Source organism: Phyllobates terribilis, unplaced genomic scaffold, assembly GCF_046119375.1.
Source record: "Phyllobates terribilis strain yellow unplaced genomic scaffold, ASM4611937v1 Scaffold_4__5_contigs__length_816908805, whole genome shotgun sequence".
Lineage (NCBI taxonomy): Eukaryota > Metazoa > Chordata > Amphibia > Anura > Dendrobatidae > Phyllobates > Phyllobates terribilis.
The window spans coordinates 584,937,748-584,963,436 of record NW_027362764.1 but is presented as its reverse complement, the minus strand read 5'-3'; the positions used below and the strand labels follow the sequence as shown (position 1 = coordinate 584,963,436).

The 25,689-nt window shown below is 42.6% G+C and overlaps 1 protein-coding gene across 1 annotated transcript in view; it reads left to right on the top strand.

Annotated features, from left to right (window-relative positions):
- LAMA3 (laminin subunit alpha 3) overlaps nt 1-25,689 on the top strand; it is a 244,789-nt gene that overhangs the window by 110,300 nt on the left and 108,800 nt on the right. The window contains exons 16-23 of the mRNA XM_073679182.1: nt 8,276-8,322; nt 9,575-9,674; nt 9,803-9,855; nt 10,058-10,163; nt 11,705-11,804; nt 13,176-13,332; nt 22,085-22,217; nt 24,270-24,412. Coding sequence (XP_073535283.1) covers nt 8,276-8,322; nt 9,575-9,674; nt 9,803-9,855; nt 10,058-10,163; nt 11,705-11,804; nt 13,176-13,332; nt 22,085-22,217; nt 24,270-24,412 — 839 coding nt within the window. The remainder of the gene's footprint in view (nt 1-8,275; nt 8,323-9,574; nt 9,675-9,802; nt 9,856-10,057; nt 10,164-11,704; nt 11,805-13,175; nt 13,333-22,084; nt 22,218-24,269; nt 24,413-25,689) is intronic.

Sequence of the window (25,689 nt, the reverse complement as noted above, 5' to 3'; positions counted from 1 at the left end):
CTTTTGCCTTCACTCTGCGGTCCAGCTCACCCCAAACCATCTCGATTGGGTTCAGGTCTGGTGACTGTGGAGGCCAGGTCATCTGGTGTAGCACCCCATCACTCTCCTCCTTGGTCAAATAGCCCTTACACAGCCTGGAGGTGTGTTTGGGGTCATTGTCCTGTTGAAAAATAAATGATGGTCCAGCTAAACGCAAACCGGATGGAATAGCATGCCGCTGCAAGATGCTGTGGTAGCCATGCTGGTTCAGTATGCCTTCAATTTTGAATAAATCCCCAACAGTGTCAGCAGCAAAGCACCCCCACACCATCACACCTCCTCCATGCTTCACGGTTGGAACCAGGCATGTAGAGTCCATCCGTTCACCTTTTCTGCGTCGCACAAAGACACAGTGGTTGGAACCAAAGATCTCAAATTTGGACTCATCAGACCAAAGCACATATTTCCACTGGTCTAATGTCCATTCTTTGTGTTCTTTAACCCAAACAAGTCTCTTCTGCTTGTTGCCTGTCCTTAGCAGTGGTTTCCTAGCAGCTATTTTACCATGAAGGCCTGCTACACAAAGTCTCCTCTTAACAGATGTTGTAGAGATCTGTCTGCTGCTAGAACTCTGTCTGGCATTGACCTGGTCTCTAATCTGAGCTGCTGTTAACCTGCGATTTCTGAAGCTGGTGACTCGGATAAACTTATCCTCAGAAGCAGAGGTGACTCTTGGTCTTCCTTTCCTGGGGCGGTCCTCATATGAGCCAGTTTCTTTGTAGCGCTTGATGGTTTTTGCAACTGCACTTGGGGACACTTTCAAAGTTTGCCCAATTTTTCGGACTGACTGACCTTCATTTCTTAAAGTAATGATGGCCACTCGTTTTTCTTTACTTAGCTGCTTTTTTCTTGCCATAATACAAATTCTAACAGTCTATTCAGTAGGACTATCAGCTGTGTATCCACCTGACTTCTGCACAACACAACTGATGGTCCCAACCCCATTCATAAGGCAAGAAATCCCACTTATTAAACCTGACAGGGCACACCTGTGAAGTGAAAACCATTTCCGGTGACTACCTCTTGAAGCTCATCAAGAGTGTGCAAAACAGTCATCAAAGCAAAAGGTGGCTACTTTGAGGAACCTAGAATATAAGACATATTTTCAGTTGTTTCACACTGTTTTGTTAAGTATATAATTCCACATGTGTTAATTCATAGTTTTGATGCCTTCAGTGTGAATGTACAATTTTCATAGTCATGAAAATACAGAAAAATCTTTAAATGAGAAGGTGTGTCCAAACTTTTGGTCTGTACTGTATGTATATATATATAATCCTCACCAAATTATTTTCAGGACAAAAATGGCGAAAAACCGAACAGCCGGTATAATGACAATTAGAAGAAGAAGGCAAAAAAACAGACCGACCGTTAAAGACCAGTTTAAACAGAAATGTATTATAATTTAAATAACCTTTATTAAAGGGGTTTTCCCACAAACTAAAGTTGATTTTAATCAATAGATCTTGGAATAATAATAATTTCCACAATTGGATGTGTTTAAATAAAATGTTCCTGTGCTGAGATAATCTTATAAATGTTCCCATGCAAAAGTGCCCAAGGTAAAGTGTCAGTGCAAATTCAATGGAAGATAGTGGGGACTGTACTTCCTGTACTTTAAGAAGTACTTACTTTTAGCTACTTGCTGCACTTTAAGAAGTGGCAGAGGACTCCCTGCTGAATGGCGTCCACCCCAATGCATGTTTCGGCAATGGCCTTCATCGGGGGCCACTATACCTTGGGCACTTTTGAAATTTGTTAATAGTGATATATGCCATATTGATAATTATATATTTAACATTATGTATGGGTTTATACATTTACTGGCATTTTAGCATAATATGTAAAATTGACTCACTGTGGTAACCTGTTTTTTACAAATTCTGGGTATTTTTGTAATTCTCATTGTTGCCTTCCCGATCCTTAATAAAGGTTATTTATATTTTAATACATTTCTGATTACACTGGGCTTCAATGTTCGGTCCTTTTTTTGTCCTCTTCTCCACATAGTGAATCAAGTATGTAAGAAAGTCCTTACCAGGAGCTGAAAGAGCCTTGGAAAACAGTGTAGATAATTCTTCAAAGCAGAGAATGAAGTTTATTCAGAGGTACGCGGCAGAACAGTTCAGAAAGCAGGCCGGGAAAATACACTTGACACTCGCAGGTGTCTAGATAAGTAAAGCGGCATTGAGATATCTGGCGATGGTCTGGCCATGGTGTGGCTTCAGTCTGGCGATGGTGTGGCCTTGGCGGTGGACGGCCTGTAGACTGGCGATGGAATGGAGATGGAATGGCGATGGAATGGCCCCGAACAACAGTATCAGAGCCTTTTTATGCATAGTGTAATGCAGCAGGTTGCTAGCATTACTGTAAATGGTCCAGGATGTGCTTACCGGACCATGTACCTTCCCCTTTATCTGACTGGTCACATGACTGTGACATCAGCAAGGTCCTGTCAGTATGTGGCTGTCTGTGCACAGCATATATAAGCCTGCTTAATTTGAGACAGGTGTGTTCGGTGTGAGGCGTGAGGCCTGTTCCCCATGTGTGTGGGATACCGTGATACCGTTTGTGAGAGGCCTAGTGAGGCCGAGAGTGAAGCCTGGCAGCCTGAAAGGCCAAGCCTGGATCCGATGCATGGATGTCAGTGGCCTTTGAGGGAAAGCCGGCTTGTGGAAGAGTCCTGAAAGGCGCAGGCTGGATGTGAGTGGAGACATACCAGTAGCCTTAGACGGAACGACGGCTGGAGACCCCTACCTGGGAAGCCGCAGAGCCACAGTGGTGGCAGAGTAACGGACTGAGACAGCTATACCCGGCAAAGGTAATACCCGGTGCTATATGGACATTGTGATATGAACATTGCTACTTTATTACCTTGCCGTAAGCTGTACCCTGGAGCAAGTGGGCCGGTGTGCCACTTGGCTCATGAATTGTTTATGTGTGTAAACCTGCCGGTGGCGGACTAAGATGAACTGTGTGTGAACAGCGGTTTATGAAGTGCCATAATAAACTGCAACACTGTGTGAAAAACGTAAAGACATTGCACGTGTGCATTGATTGATGCAGCGAAGCGAGTTACCCCCAGTATGATGACTAGCGCTGCCTTACATATGGTTCGAGAGTGCGGGCAACGGCAGCCCGGTTGCTAGGGGCAACGGCACAGGACGACGAGTGTGGATAAAGCATCTTGCGGCAACTCGGCGGGGTTGCGAGGATTGGCGTCGCACTCAAACCTGGTTTGCTGTGGCTCGGCGGGGCTCACGAAGTATAAAGCATCTTGCGGCAACTCGGCGGGGTTGCGAAGATTCTCATCGCACTCAAATCCGGTTTTGCGGTGGCTTGGTGGGGCCACGAAAATTTTTCCGGGAGAGCGATGAAGTGCTAGTGTGAACAGTGTACCGCGATGGCTGTGAGCAAAGCAGCAGATCTGTCTGGAGCTATTGAGCGGTTGAAGGGCCGGTTGGGACCGGAGCAGGTATTTGGGAAACTTTTACTGGACATGGTGCAGGAACCGCAGGAGCTGTGGGCACCATATGGAATGGCGGCAGTGGACCATTCTATAGACTCTCCGGGGGCGCCAGTGTTGTCCCAGAGTGCCCGGGGAGGTGGTAAGAGATGTTGTGAACTGAGTCCTAAGACTACTGCTGTTTTTTTGTGTAAAAATTACCCTGCCGGTGTGGTTGTTAAAAAGGGGGCGGAGTCTAAAAAAGGGGCGGATTTTCACAAGAGTGTGGAGTGTAGAAAACTGAAAATTGTTATTGGTGGTGGGTTGGTGCCTCCTAAAAATGACAATGTGACCGTTGATAACGTGGTAACTCCAGTAGAAGGGGGTGACGTCAAAGTGGGAGGTGACCTGTTAGTCCACAACACCATGGGTAGTGACACAGACCCCGTAGCTGACTGTGACACTATGAAAGTAAAAAGTGAGTTCAGTCAGGAGGGGCTAGACGAGGTGAGAGAGTCCCCATCTCGTAGACGGCGCAAGGGCCACAAAAAGGTTGCTCCTGTAGACTTGGCTGAAAATGAAAATAAAAAGAATGTAGTACTGTGTGCCTATGCTTCAAGTGTGGATCCTCCTTTAGAGGTAGAAGAGGAGGTGACGTTTCCAGTAGCAACCTCCGGTACGGTACTGAGACTGACGGATCAGGATCTGATAGCCCCGAAAGAGAAGGTGGCCAGTCATGACCAGGAACTAGAGCCTATCAGGCAACAGTGTCAGAGTGACGTGTCCGCAGACCAGCTGAACCTGGAGTCTGAACAGCAGAAAATATACCAGGTTATGAGGAACTGGCAGCGAGACGTGGAGGGAAGCAACGCGGAAATTAACCATTGGAAGGAAATGTTCTACGCAATTAAGGAGGACCGCCGCAAAATCAAGGAAGAGGTTTTGCAGTTGAAGCTTGAGAAGGAGGCGCGGCAGGATGGTGTTTCTGGACGTGAACAAATCCTAGAACGACTGCGCAAACAGCTCAACCAGGAGCTGTGTGACTCCAAGAAGGCGTGTGGTGAACGCAGTAGGGAACTGCAACAGAGTAAGAGAGATTATGAGGATCTCCTCAAGGTGAAGGAAAAACTAGAGGAGGATAAGGCGGGTGCAGAGCAAGTGCGCCAAGTGGTTGAGACCACTCTGCAAGACACCCGTGAGGAGAATGATGGTCTCCGGGGAAAGACCCTAGATCTGGAAGCTCAGGTGAAGGAGCTACAGATGTCCTGTGATACTCTCCAGAGGGCGGAGACGTGCCTTAAAGAAACAGTCAGCAAGATGGAAGCTGAGCGGAAAAAGATGGAGGAGTCCGTCAGAGAAGCCACAGACCAGGGCCAGGAGTTGGCCGCTGGTGAGGGGAGGTGTGAAACAGATACCTCCTCGAGTGATGCGAGCTTGGATGATTCGGTGGAAGTAAGAGCCGAGATCAGGGAGCTCAAGGAGTTGCTACAAACCCAGTGGACGCAAGAGAAGCGTGAGAGACTGGCTATTGAGAGCCGAGTGGGCACATTGGAGACGGAGAGGTCTGAGAGAGCTCTGCTGCTGGAAGAGCAGTTGAAGCAGGAAGAGCTTCAGAGACGGGCCGCTGAGAGGCGAGTAACTGAGCTGGAAGGAGAAGTTTTAGAGCTCAAAGGTCGCCTAGCAAAGTGTCACGTGGTGAACGAGGTCTCCTTGGAGAAGGGAAAAGGCAAACAAGTTGCACTTACTCCCTTAGACCCTGAGAAGGTGGACCTGAGGAGAGCTAAAAGTATGGTGTTGGAAGATAAAGGTGAAGTGGAGGTGGTCAAGACGAAAAGTTGTGAAGTGGTAGCTGTGAGTCAGCTCAGGGGAAGCGTCCAGGGTGAAGAAGCTGGAAGTCAGTTGTCCCTGAAACCTGAGCTGGTTGATCGTCTGGAAACCACTGGTGAGACCGAAACGTCTCGGTACAAGTGCCTCGTAGATGTACCCGAGGACTTGAGGGAAGAATGCACCCGTGAGTTCGTGCATGAGGAGTTTAAGAAAGCCGTGGGAGCCTGTAAGGTGTACCTGACCTCAGAAGCTAAACAGCTGGTGGTCCTGTCCACGACCGAAGTCACAGTGAAGAGGGTGGCTATCCTAAGTGACATGCACTGGCGATGTATTCGTACGAAGCGGTTTCTCCGGTTGAAGACGGAACAAGCCGTTAGGCAACTGGAGCTTAGGAGAAAAGCTCACAGTATGCGTGAAGAGGTCATCCGGGTGCCTCATGTTCTGGTGAGAAAGCTCATTGGGAGAAGCGGTCGAGCCATGCAGATGATGGTCAAGAAGTCTGGTGTGGTGAAAGTAAGCAGTCCACGTGATCATCAGGACTGGATACCAGACGAAGACGGCATGGTGTCCTTCTCCACTGTAGGAACAGAAGAAAGCCTAGAATATATACGCATGCTGATTGAGTACCGAGTGACCTACCTGCAGGAGGTAGAACAATTGAATCTCGCTAGACTGCGAGTAGATAGACAACATCATCTGAGCAGCAGAAGATGGGAGCCGTCTAGAAATAGTGAGACCCGACAGAGAAAGGGCCCCCTAAATAACAGAACAGCTAAAGCTGAAGTTAGGGACCTTTCAAGATGTCCTGAGAGTAGTGGGCGTGGGTTTAGAGGTAGTGAGACCTCCAGTAACTCAGGTTTGAGCAGTCCGTACAAACGACCCAATAGAGGACAGGACAGTACGGAGTCGAACCGGACCTTAGATACCAGGGCATGTGAGTCGCACTGCTGTATTGACCGCTGGGAGCGGGGAAGACCTGACAGGGTTTTGATTGACCGCTGGGAGCGGGGGAGACCTGACAAGGTTAAAACTGACCGCTGGGAGCGGGGGAGACCTGACAAAGTTACGACCCGGAAAGGTGACCTGACGAAGTCAGTGACAGTGACAAATGGTAGGTCCCTAAGGAATGGGCTAATGTCATTGACTAAGGTTCCAGGGGCTGAGTAGCACAATTGTAAAGTTCATGGTCTATATGTGAGCTGGGGGTTATAATGTTATTGTGTATATTATGTGTTCAACCCCACAAGTTTGAACAGAGGGGGGGGATATGTAATGCAGCAGGTTGCTAGCATTACTGTAAATGGTCCAGGATGTGCTTACCGGACCATGTACCTTCCCCTTTATCTGACTGGTCACATGACTGTGACATCAGCAAGGTCCTGTCAGTATGTGGCTGTCTGTGCACAGCATATATAAACCTGCTTAATTTGAGACAGGTGTGTTCGGTGTGAGGCGTGAGGCCTGTTCCCCATGTGTGTGGGATACCGTGATACCGTTTGTGAGAGGCCTAGTGAGGCCGAGAGTGAAGCCTGGCAGCCCGAAAGGCCAAGCCTGGATCCGATGCATGGATGTCAGTGGCCTTTGAGGGAAAGCCGGCTTGTGGAAGAGTCCTGAAAGGCGCAGGCTGGATGTGAGTGGAGACATACCAGTAGCCTTAGACGGAACGACGGCTGGAGACCCCTACCTGGGAAGCCGCAGAGCCACAGTGGTGGCAGAGTAACGGACTGAGACAGCTATACCCGGCAAAGGTAATACCCGGTGCTATATGGACATTGTGATATGAACATTGCTACTTTATTACCTTGCCGTAAGCTGTACCCTGGAGCAAGTGGGCCGGTGTGCCACTTGGCTCATGAATTGTTTGTGTGTAAACCTGCCGGTGGCGGACTAAGATGAACTGTGTGTGAACAGCGGTTTATGAAGTGCCATAATAAACTGCAACACTGTGTGAAAAACGTAAAGACATTGCACGTGTGCATTGATTGATGCAGCGAAGCGAGTTACCCCCAGTATGATGACTAGCGCTGCCTTACAATAGCTTAAACAAAGGAACTACATATTGCGGCAAAAGGCGTATACATGATAACATCATACTGCAGGGAGGATGTGCATTTTAAAACAACAATGTGATAATGCAAAATGACAATATTCATGAGTAGTTTTACCAAACTCCATTAAATCCATAAATCCCCATGTCCTTACTTAAGAAATGACATATTGACAACTATATTGTACTAATTTCTATACCACAATTACAATAACATTATTTACTACCCTATAACACCACTTATTTACTCTCACATTGACCTGCAGCTGCTGCTATTAACCTTTGTGTATACTACTATACCTGCTAATGGCAGTGACATCATTTTAACTCTTCATTGTGATTAGGACATGTGTAGGACATGCATCTCATTAGCTGCAAAACTCTTTACTCAAACTTCTGAACAAGATGGCTGCTAGGTTTAACATGGCTGCTCAGAATATTAGGACTTCTCATTCTCTTACAAAGTATATTCAGCCAAGTACTGCTCATATAGGAAGATTTATGGCATACTCATGCATTGGGGCCCATCGGGGGATTCAACTGTTCACCCATGGGCCAGTCCAAGCCTGGTGTAAACAGTGAATGGAACTGAATAGCCCAACACCATACTCTATATAATGGCTGTTCTCGGGTGCTGAAGATCAGTTTCTTTTCATTTGTTCATTTCAATAAGAGTTGAGCTGCAGAACCTTGGAACTGGGACTACACAGTGAACTTTCACTCCGTTCACTGTTTGCATCCGCCCCCACCAGAGCTAATAACAGCTGATTGTTGGATCCCCACAAATCTGATATTGATGACCTATTCTACGATAGGTCATCAATATAGTAAACTTGGACAGCCCCTCTAAGCTGGTCATCGTCATAGACTGCCTGCATCTACATGTTCAATAATGTTGATTGTGTTTTTTACTATAGATGCTAATGGGGAATGTGATCCTGTTGGGACCCTTACCTCACAAGCTGTAAGTTCAATTTCATTTTGTTGCCTTCAGTTGCACAGTTTTAACATCTGTTACGTAATGACTCTATTTGTTTCTGCAGCGAATGAAACATGAAAGCATTTATCTCATGCAGGGCTTGTGTGTAGTACGGAGGGCGGTCTCCCAATCTGGAGACTTCCATTACAACTGCTGTCATTCATTTGAATGGCCCCCATGCAGGACTACTTACTCCCTGCAATATTAAAGGGGTCATCTGTGGTAAGACAAACCCTTTAAAGTGCATCTGTTACCAAAGTGCATTCTATATGATAAATTCTGTAAATTCTGCTCCATGACTCGCATCTTCTTCCTGCAGCTTGCACTGCCGCAATGGAGTATTATATCTATGTATCGTGACAACGTAACTGCTCACAACTAATCATGGGGATTCAGTCCTTGCTCAGTCAGTTTTCTTTTTAAGCTGCTGATTGGTTGTTCATATCACCTGACGTGATGCTGAATTGAATCTGATCCCCAACTTTTAGATTTATTTAGACACCATGCTATCTCTCCAGACTCAATCACTTCACAGTGAAAATAACTAAAAATGAGATAAAGTCTAAAAAAATCACTTTTACCTAGATACCTACAAATGAATATATCTTAAACTGATACAGATTACATCCTAAGGGTAGAGACAGACTGCCGTATAATTCGTGCGATGATCACTGAACGAACAGGCCGGCTCCTCTCCTGACCTGAGCGTGACAGCGTGATGGATTTCTATGCAGCTGTCAAGCTCAGGTCAGGAGAGCCGAAGGTCAGTACAAGCCTCACACGAGAAATGCAGCCGTCTGTCTGCCCCCTAAGGCCACGGCCCCGCTATCAGTATTTGGTCAGTATTCAGTCAGTATTTTTTCTCAGGAGTGGGAGCCAAAACCAGATGAGGAACAATCAGAGAAAAGGTATAATAGAAACAAGTCACCAATTCTGCATTTATCACCCACTCCTGGTTTTGGCTCCCACTCCTGAGAAAAAATGCTGACCAAATACTGATAGTGGGGCTGTGGCCTCAAAGTTGCTGACAGATACACTTTAAAGGGGTTGTCTACTATTTTGATGATTTTATTAATGGGCACAGGGTTGTACAAGAATAAAAAAAATCAAAATAATTTACAACTACTCCGTACTGTGTCCCCCACCAGACTCCTGGAGTTCTCTTTTATGTGGCTGCTAATAGTACAAAGTGCACAAAATAGTTAATATTATTCATTTGAATGTTACTATTTTGCAGGGTCACTGCCAATGCTTACCAAGAGTGGAGGGCACAACTTGTGACCACTGCAAGCCATTATTCTGGAATTTAGATGAAGACAACCCTCAAGGTTGCATTGGTAAGAAATTATGTTTGTGCCTCTAGCTTTAAGTACTTGCATGTGATTGATACATGTTTATATACTATAATACATGTTATGTATAGCCTGCAATAAATACATTAAAGTGGCGTCTTTTTCTTTTTCAGATTGTGCTTGTGATGTCGAAGGGACTATAAGTGGAATAGGTGAATGTCATCAGGTAATAATAGATAAAGGGATCCTACTAGAATAGCATAGTGGAGCTGCCTTTTTCCCATTAAACAGCGCCACTCTTGTCCATATAGGCAGCATCTTGTATTGCAGCTCATTTTTATTACAGTAAAAAAAAAACTTTATGAATGAATTCTAAGGAGTGTAATATTTCATTACATTTGTACAAATGCGGTCACTTTTCTTCTCAGTCTGAAGGGGATTGTCATTGTAAACCAAACACCTGCAGCACATCATGCGGGACCTGCAAAGATGGTTATTTCTACCTCGAAGGCAAGAACTATTTTGGATGTAAAGGTAGGTTGGCTTTAGGCGTTCTGTAAAAGACTATTCAATGCAAGTTCTGCCTGTATTGTAGTTTAGGAAGTGTAAATTGTACTAAGGATTTTTTATTAGCTATCCGGTGGATCAGTAGACTGATATAATTGCTGGTATCACTTCTTATACCAAGAACAGTAAGATTCTTGCAAGTAAGGAAAGCGGGAAAAAAACCTTGTTCAAATGAAGAATTAATAATAGCTGTGACGTTGGGTTTGTCAATGACTTTTGTGGGAATAATTAATGTGTGAGAGAAATAGGCACTATATGAATCTAGAAAGGTAGTGCCCAAGTGTCATTTCTTTTTAACACTGTGCTAGCATTTAGGCAAGCAGCAAACTTACCGACATCTCAATTGGTAAAATAAGGGCATTTATGTCCGTTCCACTAGGACTACCCATCAGAACGCCAAAATTCAAATGGAAACCCGCATTTTGCAGACTGGGCCATGCCAAAACTTGTCATGTGTGTGTCTGTAAAGTTGGAATAGTCCTGGCAAATATGAGACTATTGGGAAGAATACTTGCGGTAAAAATATAGAAGTCACCCAATATTGAGGTTAATGGTCTTGGAAGCAAGATAGTTTGCCAAAGGAGGGCGAAACTCTGGTTCATAGCAAATTCTGTGATCAGTTCTGCCATAGGTTAAACAGGTCCAAAATTCTGTGCTGGTAAATTTCAAATTATAGTGGTGGCCTAAAGGCGCCCATACAAATTAGAAATCTGTTCATTCAGCCATCAGCTATCTCTCCCGGGTCCCCCCATTCACACGAACACGGCTTGGCTGAGGGTTCCTGTATTCTTTACGAGAGAGAATTATTTCTCATGGGGCTCCTTTGGCAGTAACTTATCTCCTCACCAAACAAAAAGATCGTCTGTTAAAATTCAACATGCCGGAGCCTTCTCTCTCCAAACATCAGAAGTCAGGGAAGGGTCAGGAGGACACATTAGATGGTTGGATGATGAGGTTAAAATCGCCGTATTCAGAAGACCTCTTTCTAAGGAGTATGGGGGCCTTAGAAGGCTTTCAGTTAAATAACAGCCTGGTATCTATGAAGATAAGATTTAGAGAAAAGGGTAACAGATAAATATGTTTAAAATAGGACCTGTCAGCCTTCTGGGCTTGTACTTTTTAGCAAATAATTGCATTCTCCATAAATTACAATTTTGGAGCAACTTTTCTTATAACTCCTCATTGTTGCATTCCTTTATGATTTCTCTTGAGTATGTATAAATAAATGGACTTCTTTAGTCTGTTTATCAGTGAGTAGTATCCCTGTGCACGTCTGGTAGTGCCCATTCTGTGCTGACAGTGTCTTGCTATGTAGGGACAACCACTCTTAATGAGGGAAGTTGTAAGACCCGGTTGTCAATTTGTTCATTGTGATATTAGCTGAGATTGTGATAGTAGCTGAATGATTATATTGTGTAAGGTAACAAAATGCTACAGAATATGATATTCATATTGATGACAAGGATTTGAATTGTTTTGTTAACATTAATATCTATATTTTATGACAGGTTGTCAGTGCGATGTTGGAGGATCTATCAGTCATCTCTGTGATGAGTCCACAGGAAAATGTATATGCAGAAATAATATTCAAGGCCAGAACTGCAATCAGTACGTTTATTTATACCTAACCTAACAGAAGATATCATATAAAATTATAGTGTAAAACATGGCAGTACTATTAACATTTTATTACTTTTTTCACTCTTCTATATCTTAACAGAAATAAAAAAAATAGGAAAACTAAAATGTGTAACTTGAATGTCATTGAGCCTGTCTGACTTCTCACATTGCTTTTATGGGAGAATTGCTCTATGCATATAATCTCCGATCTATTATACCATGATTTTTTTCCTGTTGGATTCCATGAGAAAGACTTAGGAGTGTTTGTACATGAAGGAGGAGGCATGAGAAGGGCACAGTAGAGATGCCATGCTCCTGTATGGGTGCACTATGGCAGCTACTTGCACAATAGACTAATACGGCTGTTTTCATGAATACTTAAAGGGGTTGTCCACTACTATTCAAAATAGACCAATGTGTTTTTATGATGAAAAGAAGCTTCTTTCTAATTACCTCCCGCTGCTGTTTCTGCCTGTGAGGGGCGCTATCACTGGCCGCTCACAGGCATCATGTGACCCTCGGCTGCAGCCGGCTCTGACATCCGCTGATGTCACCTCATGATTCTGGATGCAGCCGGGGGTCTCTCTCTTCCGCGTTCCACCAGTGGCTGCTGGGTTGTGGGCAGGGTTATTCCCCTGCATCACACTCAGCATCCACAGCGCACTCTCCCTCTCCCCATTCATTGGGAAAGTGCGCAGTGGATGCTGGGTGTGACGCGCGGGGTAACCCCGCCCACAACCCAGCAGCCACCGCGGGGACCCCAGCGCTGAGTCACGCCTCACTTGACGTGATGTCAATGGGGGTCACGTGCTGCCTATGAGCTGCCAGTGATAGCGCCACTCACAGGCTGAAACAGCAGCGGGAGGTAATGAGAAAGAAGCTTCTTTTCATCATAAAAACAAATTGGGCTATTTTGAATAATAGTGGACAACCCTTTTAAGGAAAGTCTTTTCTCCCTTGCTTTTCAATTACATGTAGAATATTGATGACCTTACAATAATACATATGGCATGCAATTTAATGTCCACATGTAGCAATGTCATAAAAGTTAAGTTTGACCATGTATATGAACTTTCTCAAGTCTTTAAACAACTACAGGACATAACCTCATGTCTGTCTTACTATTACCAATAGGATCTAGTGATATATCTTGTGCCAGACCAAAAGGGCTGATCAGCTCAGACCATAACATTTATGTGATAATGGTCTCTTTCTATTCTTGCACTAGTTGTATGGTTGGCTGGATTGTGCCACATATATTCTGTATTATGCTGTAGTATGATAGTTTGGGTGTAATGTCTATATATGAAAAATAGCAGCAAAACATTTTAACCATTAAATGTATCACTGTTCTCCAAGGCCCAAACAAAACTACTACTTCCCTGACCTCCATCAGATGAAGTTTGAAATTGAGGATGGTACGACTACTAGTGGAAGACCTGTTCGCTTTGGATATAATTCTCAAGAGTTTCCAGGATTCAGCTGGAGGGGATATGCACAGATGTCTGCCATACAAGTAAGAGTTTTACTAAGTCATCTTTAATGAGTTTTACACTAATTTAAGGCTTTCTTCTCATTTTCCACCTGCATTAGATCTTTAAGACCCATGCACATGGCTTACCTCCCGCTCTGTTTTGTAAAGAGCCATAATAGAGCTGCTATAGATGTGTGTGAGATCCTTACTGTGCCTCCAATTGACTGCAATTTTTCACAAACGCAAATTTAAAAAACCTGCTCCATTAGACTCCTTGTGTATGGAGGCCTATAGCATAGCTTCTGGGGAAAAATAACTTCCTACACATGGAGTCTGATGGTGCCTGTCTGGCAGCGCATGGAGTCTGTACAGGCTCAGTACACAGCAGTGCAAACTTTACAGCCTTATGACAATTTTCATATGACAATGTTTTGGTCAGAGTTTTTAAGCCAGTAGTGTACCCTACAGAGAGTAAAAAGTATAATGAAATATTTGTACTCTATGTTTTGGCTCCAGGTTTTTTCCAGGTTTTTTTTTTGTATATTTAGAATTTTAACAAGAGAAAATTAGGAATAGCAATAATCTAAAATTGTAAAAAAAAAAAAAAAAAAGAATACATATGTGACACATAAAACATAAAATATAGTTCACCTGACCGAATAGGTGTGGGGTGCAGGGAATGTGTTTTTGCCAATTAACTAAATAGCCTGAATGAGGAGGTGGGAAAGAAGAGAATGAGCAGGAAAAAGGAAAAGAAGAAAGAAAGAAAAAACTGATTAGCCAGAACATTTTGACTATGAAATTACTTTGTCTGAGGAATGCTTTAGCACACCATGTGTGTGAACTATGCTAGATTTGATCGGTATTCTGCCGTTTCTTGTAATACCCATGTTACCAGGTATTGCTAAAGCAGGATGTTGTGTTATGTGATGAAGAGATTAGGTCCTCTATCATCATAGTCTTGTTCACCCTGGAGAACCAGAGAACTAAAAAGGATCTGGGCACATCCACAGGAGAGAGAAATGCAAGAGTGAGCTGCATTAATCAGATGCTGAAGGAGAGAGTACTTGTATCTGTGGATAGGATGTAATAAAAGTAGTTTGGGCGCAAGAGGGAGTTGGAGGCCTGTAAGTTTAGAGACAATCCATTCCATACTATCCCAGAAAGGCCTAAGTACACAACAAGACCAAAAGTTCTGGAACATGGTACCCTCCTCCTCCAAACATCTCCAGCTCATCCAGGAATGGATGGTTGTAGACTGTGTAAGCGAGAAGACACACATAACCATATGGATAATATCTTTTACCAAGATTTCTGAAATCTAAAACTGATAGAGGACTTGTGGGAAAGCAGAAAAAAACTTTTACCTCTCCTCCTCGGAGAAAGAAAGAACAAGGTCTTGTTCCCAGTTTAGCAAAAACTGGGGTTCAGTAATGTTGGGAGAAGAGCAAAATCATGTAAGTTAAAGAGAGTGTATGTCTCGAGGGACCTAACCCAAAACATAAATTCTCAAAAGTAGTTTTAGCCCTAGTACACTGGGAATCTTTTCGTAGAGTAGGTAAATAATGGTGGAGTTGAAGAGATCTCCAGAATCACAAAGTTCTTGAGGAAACCCTAGAGGCCTTGCCATGCCTTGGGAAAAATGCGAAGTGGCCTAGTTGCCCTGCTCTCTTCAATTACAAAACACAGTATCTCTATACCAGGAACGAAGGCTGGATTCCCAAAGATGCGGATAAGTGGAGACGTAGATGGAGCCACTTTCAGAGATAAAAATACAGTTTTGCAGAGAGATAGTGTAAAACTTATGAAGGGGTGTGAGGATGATAAGCCCCAGTGTAGTGTGTGTAGACAGGGGAAGGAAGATTGAGGAAGTTTAGAGAAAGAATGTTCCAAGGGGACCCATAATTTGAAGGCAGCATGTTGGAACCAATCTACTGTATCACCCGCGTTCAGTTAGGCACCTTGTAATAGAGTCAAAAATTAGGAAGACCAAACCCACCTTTGACTTCAAGTCTATGTAAGATTAATCCTTTGATCCTGGCAGGTTTTCCATTTCATATGAACTTATGCAATGCAGTGTGAAGGAAACAGAAGAAGTGTAATAAAATCTTAATGGGAGGACATTCGTTATGAAAATTGCACAATGGCCAAACCACAAAAAAGTACCAGTAGTCCAGTGTGCAAAATCTTGATGAATCTTATGAAGTAGACGAGGATAATATTGTTGAAACAGCTTTCGTAGGTCTGGTGTTAGCATAACCCCTAAGTATTTTAAATGAGATTGGGACAACTTGAAGGGGAAGGCCTGTTCCACTTGTTATCTGATTAATTCCATGAGGGAGATATTGAGGGCCTCTGCTTTAGTGGTATTAATTTTAAAGGTAGAAAGGAGAGAGTATTTGTGAAATTACTCAAGAAGATTAGATATTGAGATCGTGGCGTTGCTAATAAAAAATAAGAAGCAGAGGCTCTCAGGTCAGCATGAATATGAGGTGGGAGAGGGGACAACCTTATCGTGTTCCATTAGTGATCTTGAAAGCTGAGGCAACCATTAACTTTAACAGATGCAGTGGGTCTGAAATAAAGGGCATTGATCCAGGAGAGCATGGCGGGACCTAGGTCAATGTGGGTTCAAGTCATTTGAAGAAAGGTCCAATCCACCTGATCAAAAAAAATTTCTGCATCTGTAAATAAGAGCTTGATCGGGAGCTTATACTTATGTGTGGTGGATCAGGTTGATAGCACGGGAGGTGCTGTCCCAAGCCTCTCAGTTTGGTATAAAGACCGCAAGGTCCCCACTACTCTCGGTGTTAGCTTACAAATACTATTGCTGTCACAATTCTGTCAGGTAACCTAGGGTCAGGGGCTCCCACCCTGTCCGTAACGCTAGGGGCGCCCTAGCTGGCCCTGTTCCCCGATTACTTCTGAAGGTGAAGACACCGGGGCCACGTACCTTGTCTGAGCTCCTCAATCCGCCCTCAGTCTGTTCCCTCCCCCCGTCCAGGGAAGAGGGGAGGAGTAGTGTATGACTGTACACCAACCAGACTAACAAGGTAATACATACAGGGCTAAAGAAAAATTACAATCATAAAAATATATGCGCACAAACAACAGAGGTTAACACCGGGAAGTGGAGGATGGGCAACAAACCAAAATAGGAAAAGAATCGGATTTAACACACAACCTAAACCACACAACAGTCTTAGCTTAAATCCATCAAACGCCTTCTCAAACAACAACTCTCCACCACACTCCTAGAACCATGCAGCTAGCTCTGGCAATGACAGCATGCCAAAGTTCAGAATAGATAGGAGTGGGGGTGGCTAATAGTGAACAGCTGAAAGCCTAAATGAAGGAAAGCTTCCAGGAGCTCACAACTGAGCTCATTAACCCATGCACTGCTAAAAGAAACCTGCACCATTTAATATGAAGGTGAAAGGCTTCTAATGAGTGGAGGAGTGCGGGGGAATCAGCCGCTACGGTCTTCTGGTTCCTCTCTGTCGCAGTAAACCTGTAACAATTGCGTACAGAGTGCCTATGTACCTAAACAAAATGTATGCAGACAAAATATATAGGCTTCTCTTGAAATATATGGCAAAAATGTTTTTGAGATATTTCTGCCAGGGTTAAATGTAGTGGTCTATCTTTACGCAATATACAGTTATATGAAAAAGTTTGGGCACCCCTATTAATCTTAAGCTTAATATTTTATAAAAATTGGTGTTTTTGCAACAGCTATTTCAGTTTGGTTTATGTAATAACTGTTGGACACAGTAATGTTTCTGCCTTGAAATGAGGTTTATTGTACTAACAGAAAATGTGCAATCTGCATTCAAACAAAATTTGACAGGTGCATAAGTATGGGCACCCTTATCATTTTCTTGTTTTAAATACTCCTACCTACTTTTTACTGACTTACTAAAGCACTTTTTTTGGTTTTGTAACCTCATTGAGCTTTGAACTTCATAGCCAGGTGTATGCAATCATGAGAAAAGCTACTTAAAGTGGCTACTTGCAAGTTGTTCTCCTGTTTGAATCTCCTCTGAAGAGTGGCATCATGGGCTCCTCAAAACAACTGTCAAATGATCTGAAAACAAAGATTATTCAACATAGTTGTTCAGGGGAAGGATACAAAAAGCTGTCTCAGAGATTTAACCTGTCAGTTTCCACTGTGAGGAACATAGTAAGGAAATGGAAGAACACAGGGACAGTTCTTGTTAAGGCCAGAAGTGGCAGGCCAAGAAAAACATCAGAAAGGCAGAGAAGAAGAATGGTGAGATCAGTAAAGGACAATCCTCAGACCACCTCCAGAGAGCTGCAGCATCAACTTGCTGCAGATGGTGTCACTGTGCATCGGTCAACTATACAACGCACTTTGCACAAGGAGAAGCTGTATGGGAGAGTGATGCGAAAGAAGCCGTTTCTGCAAGCACGCCACAAACAGAGTCGGCAGAGGTATGCAAAAGCACATTTGGAGAAGCCAATTTCTTTTTGGAAGAAGGTCCTGTGGAAACCAAGATTGAGTTGTTTGGTCATACCAAAAGGCGTTATGCATGGCGGCACAAAAACACAGCATTCCAAGAAAAACACTTGCTACCCACAGTAAAATTTGGTGGAGGTTCCATCATGCTTTGGGACTGTGTGGCCAATGCCGGCACCGGGAATCTTGTTAAAGTTGAGGGACGCATGGATTCCACTCAGTATCAGCAGATTCTTGACAATAATGTTCAAGAATCAGTGACAAAATTGCAGTTACGCAGGGGATGGATCTTTCAGCAAGACAATGATCCAAAACACAGCTCCAAATCTACTCAGGCATTCATGCAGAGGAACAATTACAATGTTCTGGAATGGCCATCCCAGTCCCCAGACCTGAATATCATTGAACATCTGTGGGATCATTTGAAGAGGGCTGTCCATGCTCGGCGACCATCAAACTTAACTGAACTGGAATTGTTTTGTAAAGAGGAATGGTCAAAAATACCTTCATCCAGGATCCAGGAACTCATTAAAAGCTACAGGAAGCGACTAGAGGCTGTTATTTTTGCAAAAGGAGGATCTACTAAATATTAATGTCACTTTTCTGGTGAGGTGCCCATACTTATGCACCTGTCAAATTTTGTTTGAATGCAGATTGCACATTTTCTGTTAGTACAATAAACCTCATTTCAAGGCAGAAACATTACTGTGTCCAACAGTTATTACATATATCAAACTGAAATAGCTGTTGCAAAAACACCAATTTTTATAAAACAATAAGCTTAAGATTAATAGAGGTGGCCAAACTTTTTCATATAACTGTAAGTTTGGACCCGTGTGGCTAAAAAAAAATTCAAGAAACCACTTGCTATTTAAAAAAAGTCTTATAGTACAAAATATGATGTGAACAAAGCCTGAAACAGTGTTGAACAGTATACACTGTGTAATATATTGCCTGAAAAATACCAGTAATTGCCTTATGGAGAGTGGCTACTCAGGAACATTTATGGTGATGGTTGAGGTATTGGGAGACATATTTATTAAAATTGTACTTACGATATATTATAAGTACACAGGACATTTATGATATATGTACAGGATGGGTGATAATGACTAGAAGTCCCACTGCTATAACCTCCAAAGATCACTAGAAAGGGGTGACACATTTCTTGTTTCTCCTTACCACATGACGGCGGCTCGGAGTTTGCATGGAGTCGCTCTCAAGCATGTATAATGGCTCTGTTCAATATCTGATAAAAACAGCTGCCAAAAGATTTACAAATTTTTCTAGCATGTGGCAATTATACAATCTAATGGTTACTTCACATAAATTAAATTATTATAACAATGGGATAATTTATTTATTATACGTATATTGGTTTTATATATTGGAGATTCTGCAGCCATATGCAACTGTGTTACTGGAATCACATACAACAGACTGAAACCTATGACACTACCACACCTAGGAAACACTGTCAGAAATATTCTTGCAACACAATATGGTCAAGTTTACATTTCTTTTCAGACATTCAGTTTGTCTGTTCCATTTAAACTAATTAAAATTTTCATTTAAGTAAATCAAATGGAAGTTTATGGCACATTACACTACAGCTGGAATATAAAGCAATAGGCAGTGAAGGGATTGTACACCCCTGATTAAAAATAAAAGGTCTAGATTGCTGAAAAAAATACAATTGAGCTCACCTGACCATTTGCTCTTACTCCTCTCTGTGTCCCCCGCCGGCCTCCATACTTCCTCTTCTGGGGTACAGCTGTGTGACTCATGCAGACCACTGAAGCCAATGGTTGGCACAAGACCACTGAAGCTAGTTATTGGCTTCAATGGTTAGAAGTGGAGATGGTCAAGTCATCATTGCAGCCAAATACACAGAGGTGACCAATTTTTTATTTTTTAGGTTATTTTAGCATGTTGAAACACACTTTCAATACTATCATGTTTAGCCTATGCAGGAATAAACAAAACCTAAAAGTAGACAAACACACACAAACTGTTGATATATAATTACAATGGAGCAAAGACTATGCATAAAAACAGATAAAACTATAAATACACGTAGCGAGCGACTCAGTTTTTTACATATAAATTTTATTGCATTGGTTCTTATGTCGTACCCCTGTTATACTGCACCATTTTACTGTTATTGTTTTGTTCAGATGACATCTTCTTCTTGTGCCAGGTTGAAACTGCTTAGTGTTAATTTGATATTTCTTCCAATCTCTGCATCTAGAAGGTCATCAACCCTACAACCAGTAGGATATAAAACATCACTGTATAATAAAAAAGTCATATTTATTACAACATCATCCAATAGGATGATACACCTAAATCCTAAAGAATTGTAACAAGATTGTAGCTAAACATGAGTAATACATGGAAAAAACAGCATGACCTAATATGCCCTGAATAATGCCTAAAACAGGAAATGTGCCAGTGTGATAACATTTGTAATCCCAAATCATTAGTATCAGTAAGCATAGGTTACCAGTATGCCAAAAACAAGCTTGCATGTATAGTTAAAGGGTTGTTCAAAAACATAAAAACTTATATGGATGTTTTCCAAATAGGCTGTAATTATGAAATCTTTGTGCCAATTTCAGTCGACTTCTGCTTTAATTCCTACTGTACATAAGAACTACCTCCTTTCTGTGTGTATACACATATTTTAGAGGATGGCAGTAGAATCTGTACACGTATAGACATTCTTTCGCATCTTTGTCACTGTATACAATTTTTTTGTAAGCAGTAAAAAAAAAGTAACTGTCAATGTCGGGGACTTGGAGCTCCGCAATAGAAAAAATGAGCCATATAGCAATCTGAATAAATAAATGACTGCAAATTACAAAATCATGTTTAGTGGTAGATATTCACTTTAAATTCAGTTTACAAAAATTGAGAACTCTTGGAAGGAGTAAGTAATCACATCTGTCTCTTGTTCTGCTTTGTCTCCTTTCTGCCAGGCCTGGCTATACTTGTCTGCAGCTTGTGTTACCTTCTTTGTGATCTTCTCATTTTCCTAAATGTCTTTAAAGGAATCATTCTGTTACTCTGTGATTTCTTCTTCCATTATCTACCATAAGATTTGTAAGCTTTGAAGTTAAAGAAATATTTTTTTCTTGAATAAATAATTGCTGCTCAACTTCATGTTTCATAAGTCTATAAGAAAACATTGCACATAACCCTACCTGTTATAAGTCTTGACACCTACTTATTGTTAGATCTTGGAGCTACAACCTGGAAGGTCACAATATTGAGTAGATCGTTGTGGCCCCAGTTCAGTCAATATGAAGTCTTAAAAGTATTTAAAAGGGTTGTCCAGGACTATGACATTCATGGTCGGCGCACAGCAGCGATCATCATTATCAGATTGGTGGGGGATCTATATCTGGCATCCCACTGATTACTTGTTAGCAGGCTCTGTGCCGACAGATAGGAACAGTAAATGGAGCCGGCACAGCAAAGCCCTATTCACTGTGTAGTGGATCTTCTTGAGTACTGCAGTTCAGCTCCAATTTAGTTCAATAGGATTTGAGATACAAAATCCGAGAACTACACAACACCATGTTTGGAGCAGTGGTCTTCCGGCTCCATACACTTTATATTCCTGGCCACTGTGGGACATGCTAAAAACCCATTGGTGGGGTTGCTGGTCGTTTGATCCCTGTGATCAGATTTTGATAAACTATCCAAAGGATAGGACATCAATATCACAGTCCTGGACAACCCCTTTAAAGCCAGAAATACTTTTATGATTCACGTTAAAGTGTACCTTCATTATCGCAAACACTTTTTATGGTGCAAGACTTTGCAATCGTTTGTATAAATTACAGTATGAGGGTATTTAACTTTCTGACTGCAGCATGGATCAGCCGAAGTCTGTGCTGCAAACTGAACCTGACTGAGCCAGCCCCAGAGGTCAGCCATTTGTGCAGAGCCTTTACAGCAGTACATAGAGAACATTTCCGCTTCCTAGAGCAGTGCCGAACACACTCCCTATGATCAGTACCAACCCTGCCAGGTGCAGTTTGTACAGTTATTCTCTGGAAGGTGCAATGCTTGCACACTCCATTTTCTCAATACAGTATTTGCTTAGAAATAATTGTGTATGTTTATGTATATTGCTTGTATAAAAATATAATTATACATAATAAATCAGATGTGCATGTAATTTCCAGACTCATAAGATAGATAAGGGATAAAAGATAAGGAAGATGACATGTGCAAGCTCATATAAAACTAAATGGAAAGCTGGGCTCATGACATTCTACATTCACACTATTGCTGTCTCTACAGAATGAAGTAAGAGTCCCAGTCACTGTGGGCAAATCCAATCTTAACTTGTTTCGTATTATCTTACGATACATTAACCCTGAAGTAAATGCAATAAATGGACAAATTTCAGTACACAGATCTCGCTCAACCAAAGGTGAGTACAAAATATGATCCAATAACATCCAGATGTAGCAAGCACATCCAACATAGCATAACATAGCTGCTCATCATGCACTACGCAAATAAAATCGCCAATATCTAAATACCCAATATTACAGCGTTCTTTGATTATTTTGGGCTTTCTTGCATCTGTCCTGTTAGGCTAATTTCACACAGCACAATGCATTGAGCTCTCCTTCAGGGGCAAACTTGTCTTTGTTAAAATTAATAAGATTCTCATTTTCAAATGTTTTTATTTTAGGAGATGAGTTGTCACAATGAAGTTTTTTTTGTTGGAATACACATGTTCTTATGACTAAGAATATATACTGTATTTTTCGGACTATAAGACGCACCGGACCATAAGACGCACCTAGGTTTTAGAGGAGGAAAATAGAAAGAAAAATTTAAGCTAAAAATGTAGTCATGATGCACTGTTATGGGGGAGTGGTCTGCTGCTGACACTGTTATAGGGGTAAATGTCCCCCAATTCTGTTAATATCCCCCATCGTAGTATATATGGCCCTTCCTTCCTGTTATACGTGGCCCCCATACTGGTATGCATGACACCCCTCATCCCCTTCCTGGTATGCATGGCACCCCTTATCCCCTTCCTGGTATGCATGGCACCCCCTGATCTCCATCCTTGTATGCATGGCACCCCTCATCCTGCTATGCATGGCACCCCTTGTCCTTCTTCCTGGTATGCATCGCACCCCTCATCCCTATTCCTGGTATGCATGGCACACTTCATCCTGGTATGCATGGCACCCCTCATCCAAGTATGCATGGCCTCCCACATCCTGGTATGCATGGCACCCTTCATCTCTCATTCCTCTTCCTGGAATGTATGGCACCCCTTATCCCTCTTCCTAGTATGCATGGCCACCCTCATCCCTCTTCCTGGTATGCATGGCCACCCTCATCCCTCTTCCTGGTATGTATGGTCCCCCTCATCCTTCTTCCTGGTATGTATGGTCCCCCTCATCCTTCTTCCTGGTATGTATGGTCCCCCTCATCCTTCTTCCTGCTATGTATGGTCCCCCTCATCCTTCTTCCTGCTATGTATGGTCCCCCTCATCCTTCTTCCTGGTATGTATGGTCACCCTCATCCTTCTTCCTGCTATGTATGGTCCCCCTCATCCTTCTTCCTGCTATGTATGGTCCCCCTCATCCTTCTTCCTGCTATGCTTGGCACCCACCATCCCATGCTGCACACAAAAAAATAAACACTAGTTCTACTCACCTTTCTTCCCTGTGTTCCAGCGCTGTGTCCTCCTCTGCAGCCAGCATTGATCTCACTGTGAGATGCTGTGCCGGAATAGTCACTGCTCCCCACACCCGAACTGTGTGCGTGGGGAGCAGTGACCATTCATTCTCCCTAATAGCGTTCACACTGTACCCACAGCGCGGCTCCTGCAGTGGCCGGCGGTCAGTGTGTCCGCTATTAAAGTTCATGAATATTCACTACAACCCATGGGAGTGGGTTGTAGAGAATATTCATGGACTTTAATAGCGGGCACACTGACCGCCGGCTGCTGCAGGAGCCGCGCTGCGGGTACAGTGTGAGCGTTATTAAGGAAAATTAATATTCAGTACTCCCCACGCCCATTGGCGTGGGGAGCAGTGAATATTCATATTCTTTAGTAGTGGGCACAGTGTAGGCTGCAGCAGACGGCTTCCTGCCTTCCGTGCCCGCTCCACCGCCACTGCCGCTCCCCCCACACCACCCACAGCCACCATATATAGTCCATATACATTCGGACTATAAGACTCACCCCCCACTTTCCTCCAAAATTTTGGAGGAAAAAAGTGCGTCTTATAGTCCGAAAAATATGGTACATTATTATTGTAGCGTAATAGACCTTTCCAAATATTACAATATTATTTACAATTTGAACTAATAAAGTGTAATATTTAGAATATAATATTGATAAATTAATTAATAGAATTAATAAATGCATTATATGTAATAGTAAAGTAAAATAGCTTTTACATTATATTCTGAGTTCTTACAATCTCATTTTCTCAAATTGTGAATCTATAGGTTCATTAGATGTGAAAGACATTGTGTTCCCTCCAAGCGCGGAGCCAACATTCCTTACCGTGCCAGGAAAAAGTTTTGCAGAGCCGTTCTCTTTGGTGCCTGGAAACTGGATAATTACAGTTTCTGTAGAAGGAGTACTTTTGGTAAGTTCATTGCTCTCACACCACACACATTAAGTAGTGTGAATTTCTGTATAGTAGTGCTCCGCAGCTTGTTACCATTAGCTGAACTACAGCTCCTAGCATGCCCTGGCAGTCAGAACTGGAGAGCCACAGGCGGCATAGCACCTCTGTATAGGTTTTTATACGTAAATGTCACATCTGTTTTTATCAGTATTTATATAGCTCTAGAATCTACAACCTGAAACTGCCCAAAAATATTTTACTGCATGATATGTATTTAATGCACTAGTTCTACCCTTAAGGTGAATATTTGCCTATCATTTCAGATTCAATATTCAGTGTTGAGTGATTTAATCTATATTCAGATTCATAATTTAATTTTGAAGTCCCAAATCTTCAAATCCAATTATCTACTCATATAATTAAATTATAACTTTCTGACTGCCACCACTAGAATGAGCATGGGAGCTTTCTTTATAATATGAGTATGTATGAAACTTCTAAGCTCCGTCCACTGGTGGCTTCAAACCACCAGATATTTTACACTGCTGGGCAATCCTATCTTAAAGGGAATTGGTCACCAGGGTTTTGCTTTGTAATCTGAGAGCACCATAATGTAGGAGCAGAGACCCTGATTACAGCGAAGTGTCACTTACTGGGCTGTGTTTTGCTATTTCAATACAATCAGTGTTTTATCAGGAGGAGATTATCACTACAGGACAACTTTGCACCTGCAGGATAGTCCAACCACGCCCCCAGTAGTGATTAGCGACTCTCTGTCACTATACAATGTACACAGAAAGCTGTGGAGGGGGTGGGGTTATACACAGCACAACAACTGAGCTCTGCTGAATCTGCAGCATAGAAAACTGACTCTATCATAACCCAGTATACTAAGTGACACATCGCTGGAATCGGGGTCCCTGTCCCTACTTCATGGTGCTATCAGATTACATAGGAAAAACCTGCTGACAGATTCCCTTTAATCGCTTTAGTGATCATCAAAAAACTAAATGCTTGATATTTACCTCCTGGAAATCTGCTGTGATCGAATAGTTAAGGTAGCAGCTAATGAAAGGCTGCTGTTTGGCTGCCGCGATCACGTGATGAATCTCAGCACTGACATTGCTGGAGCGGTGTCACTGCAGGAGGTATCAGGAGTTTTATTTATTTTATGATGGACACAGGAGTGAATAAGAAGAGTTGTCCACTACTGGACTACTGTAAAAGTATATTCTGTCACTCTATGTCTTTTCTGAAGATTTCCTGATAAAGACAGAGAAAAATAAATTAGAACT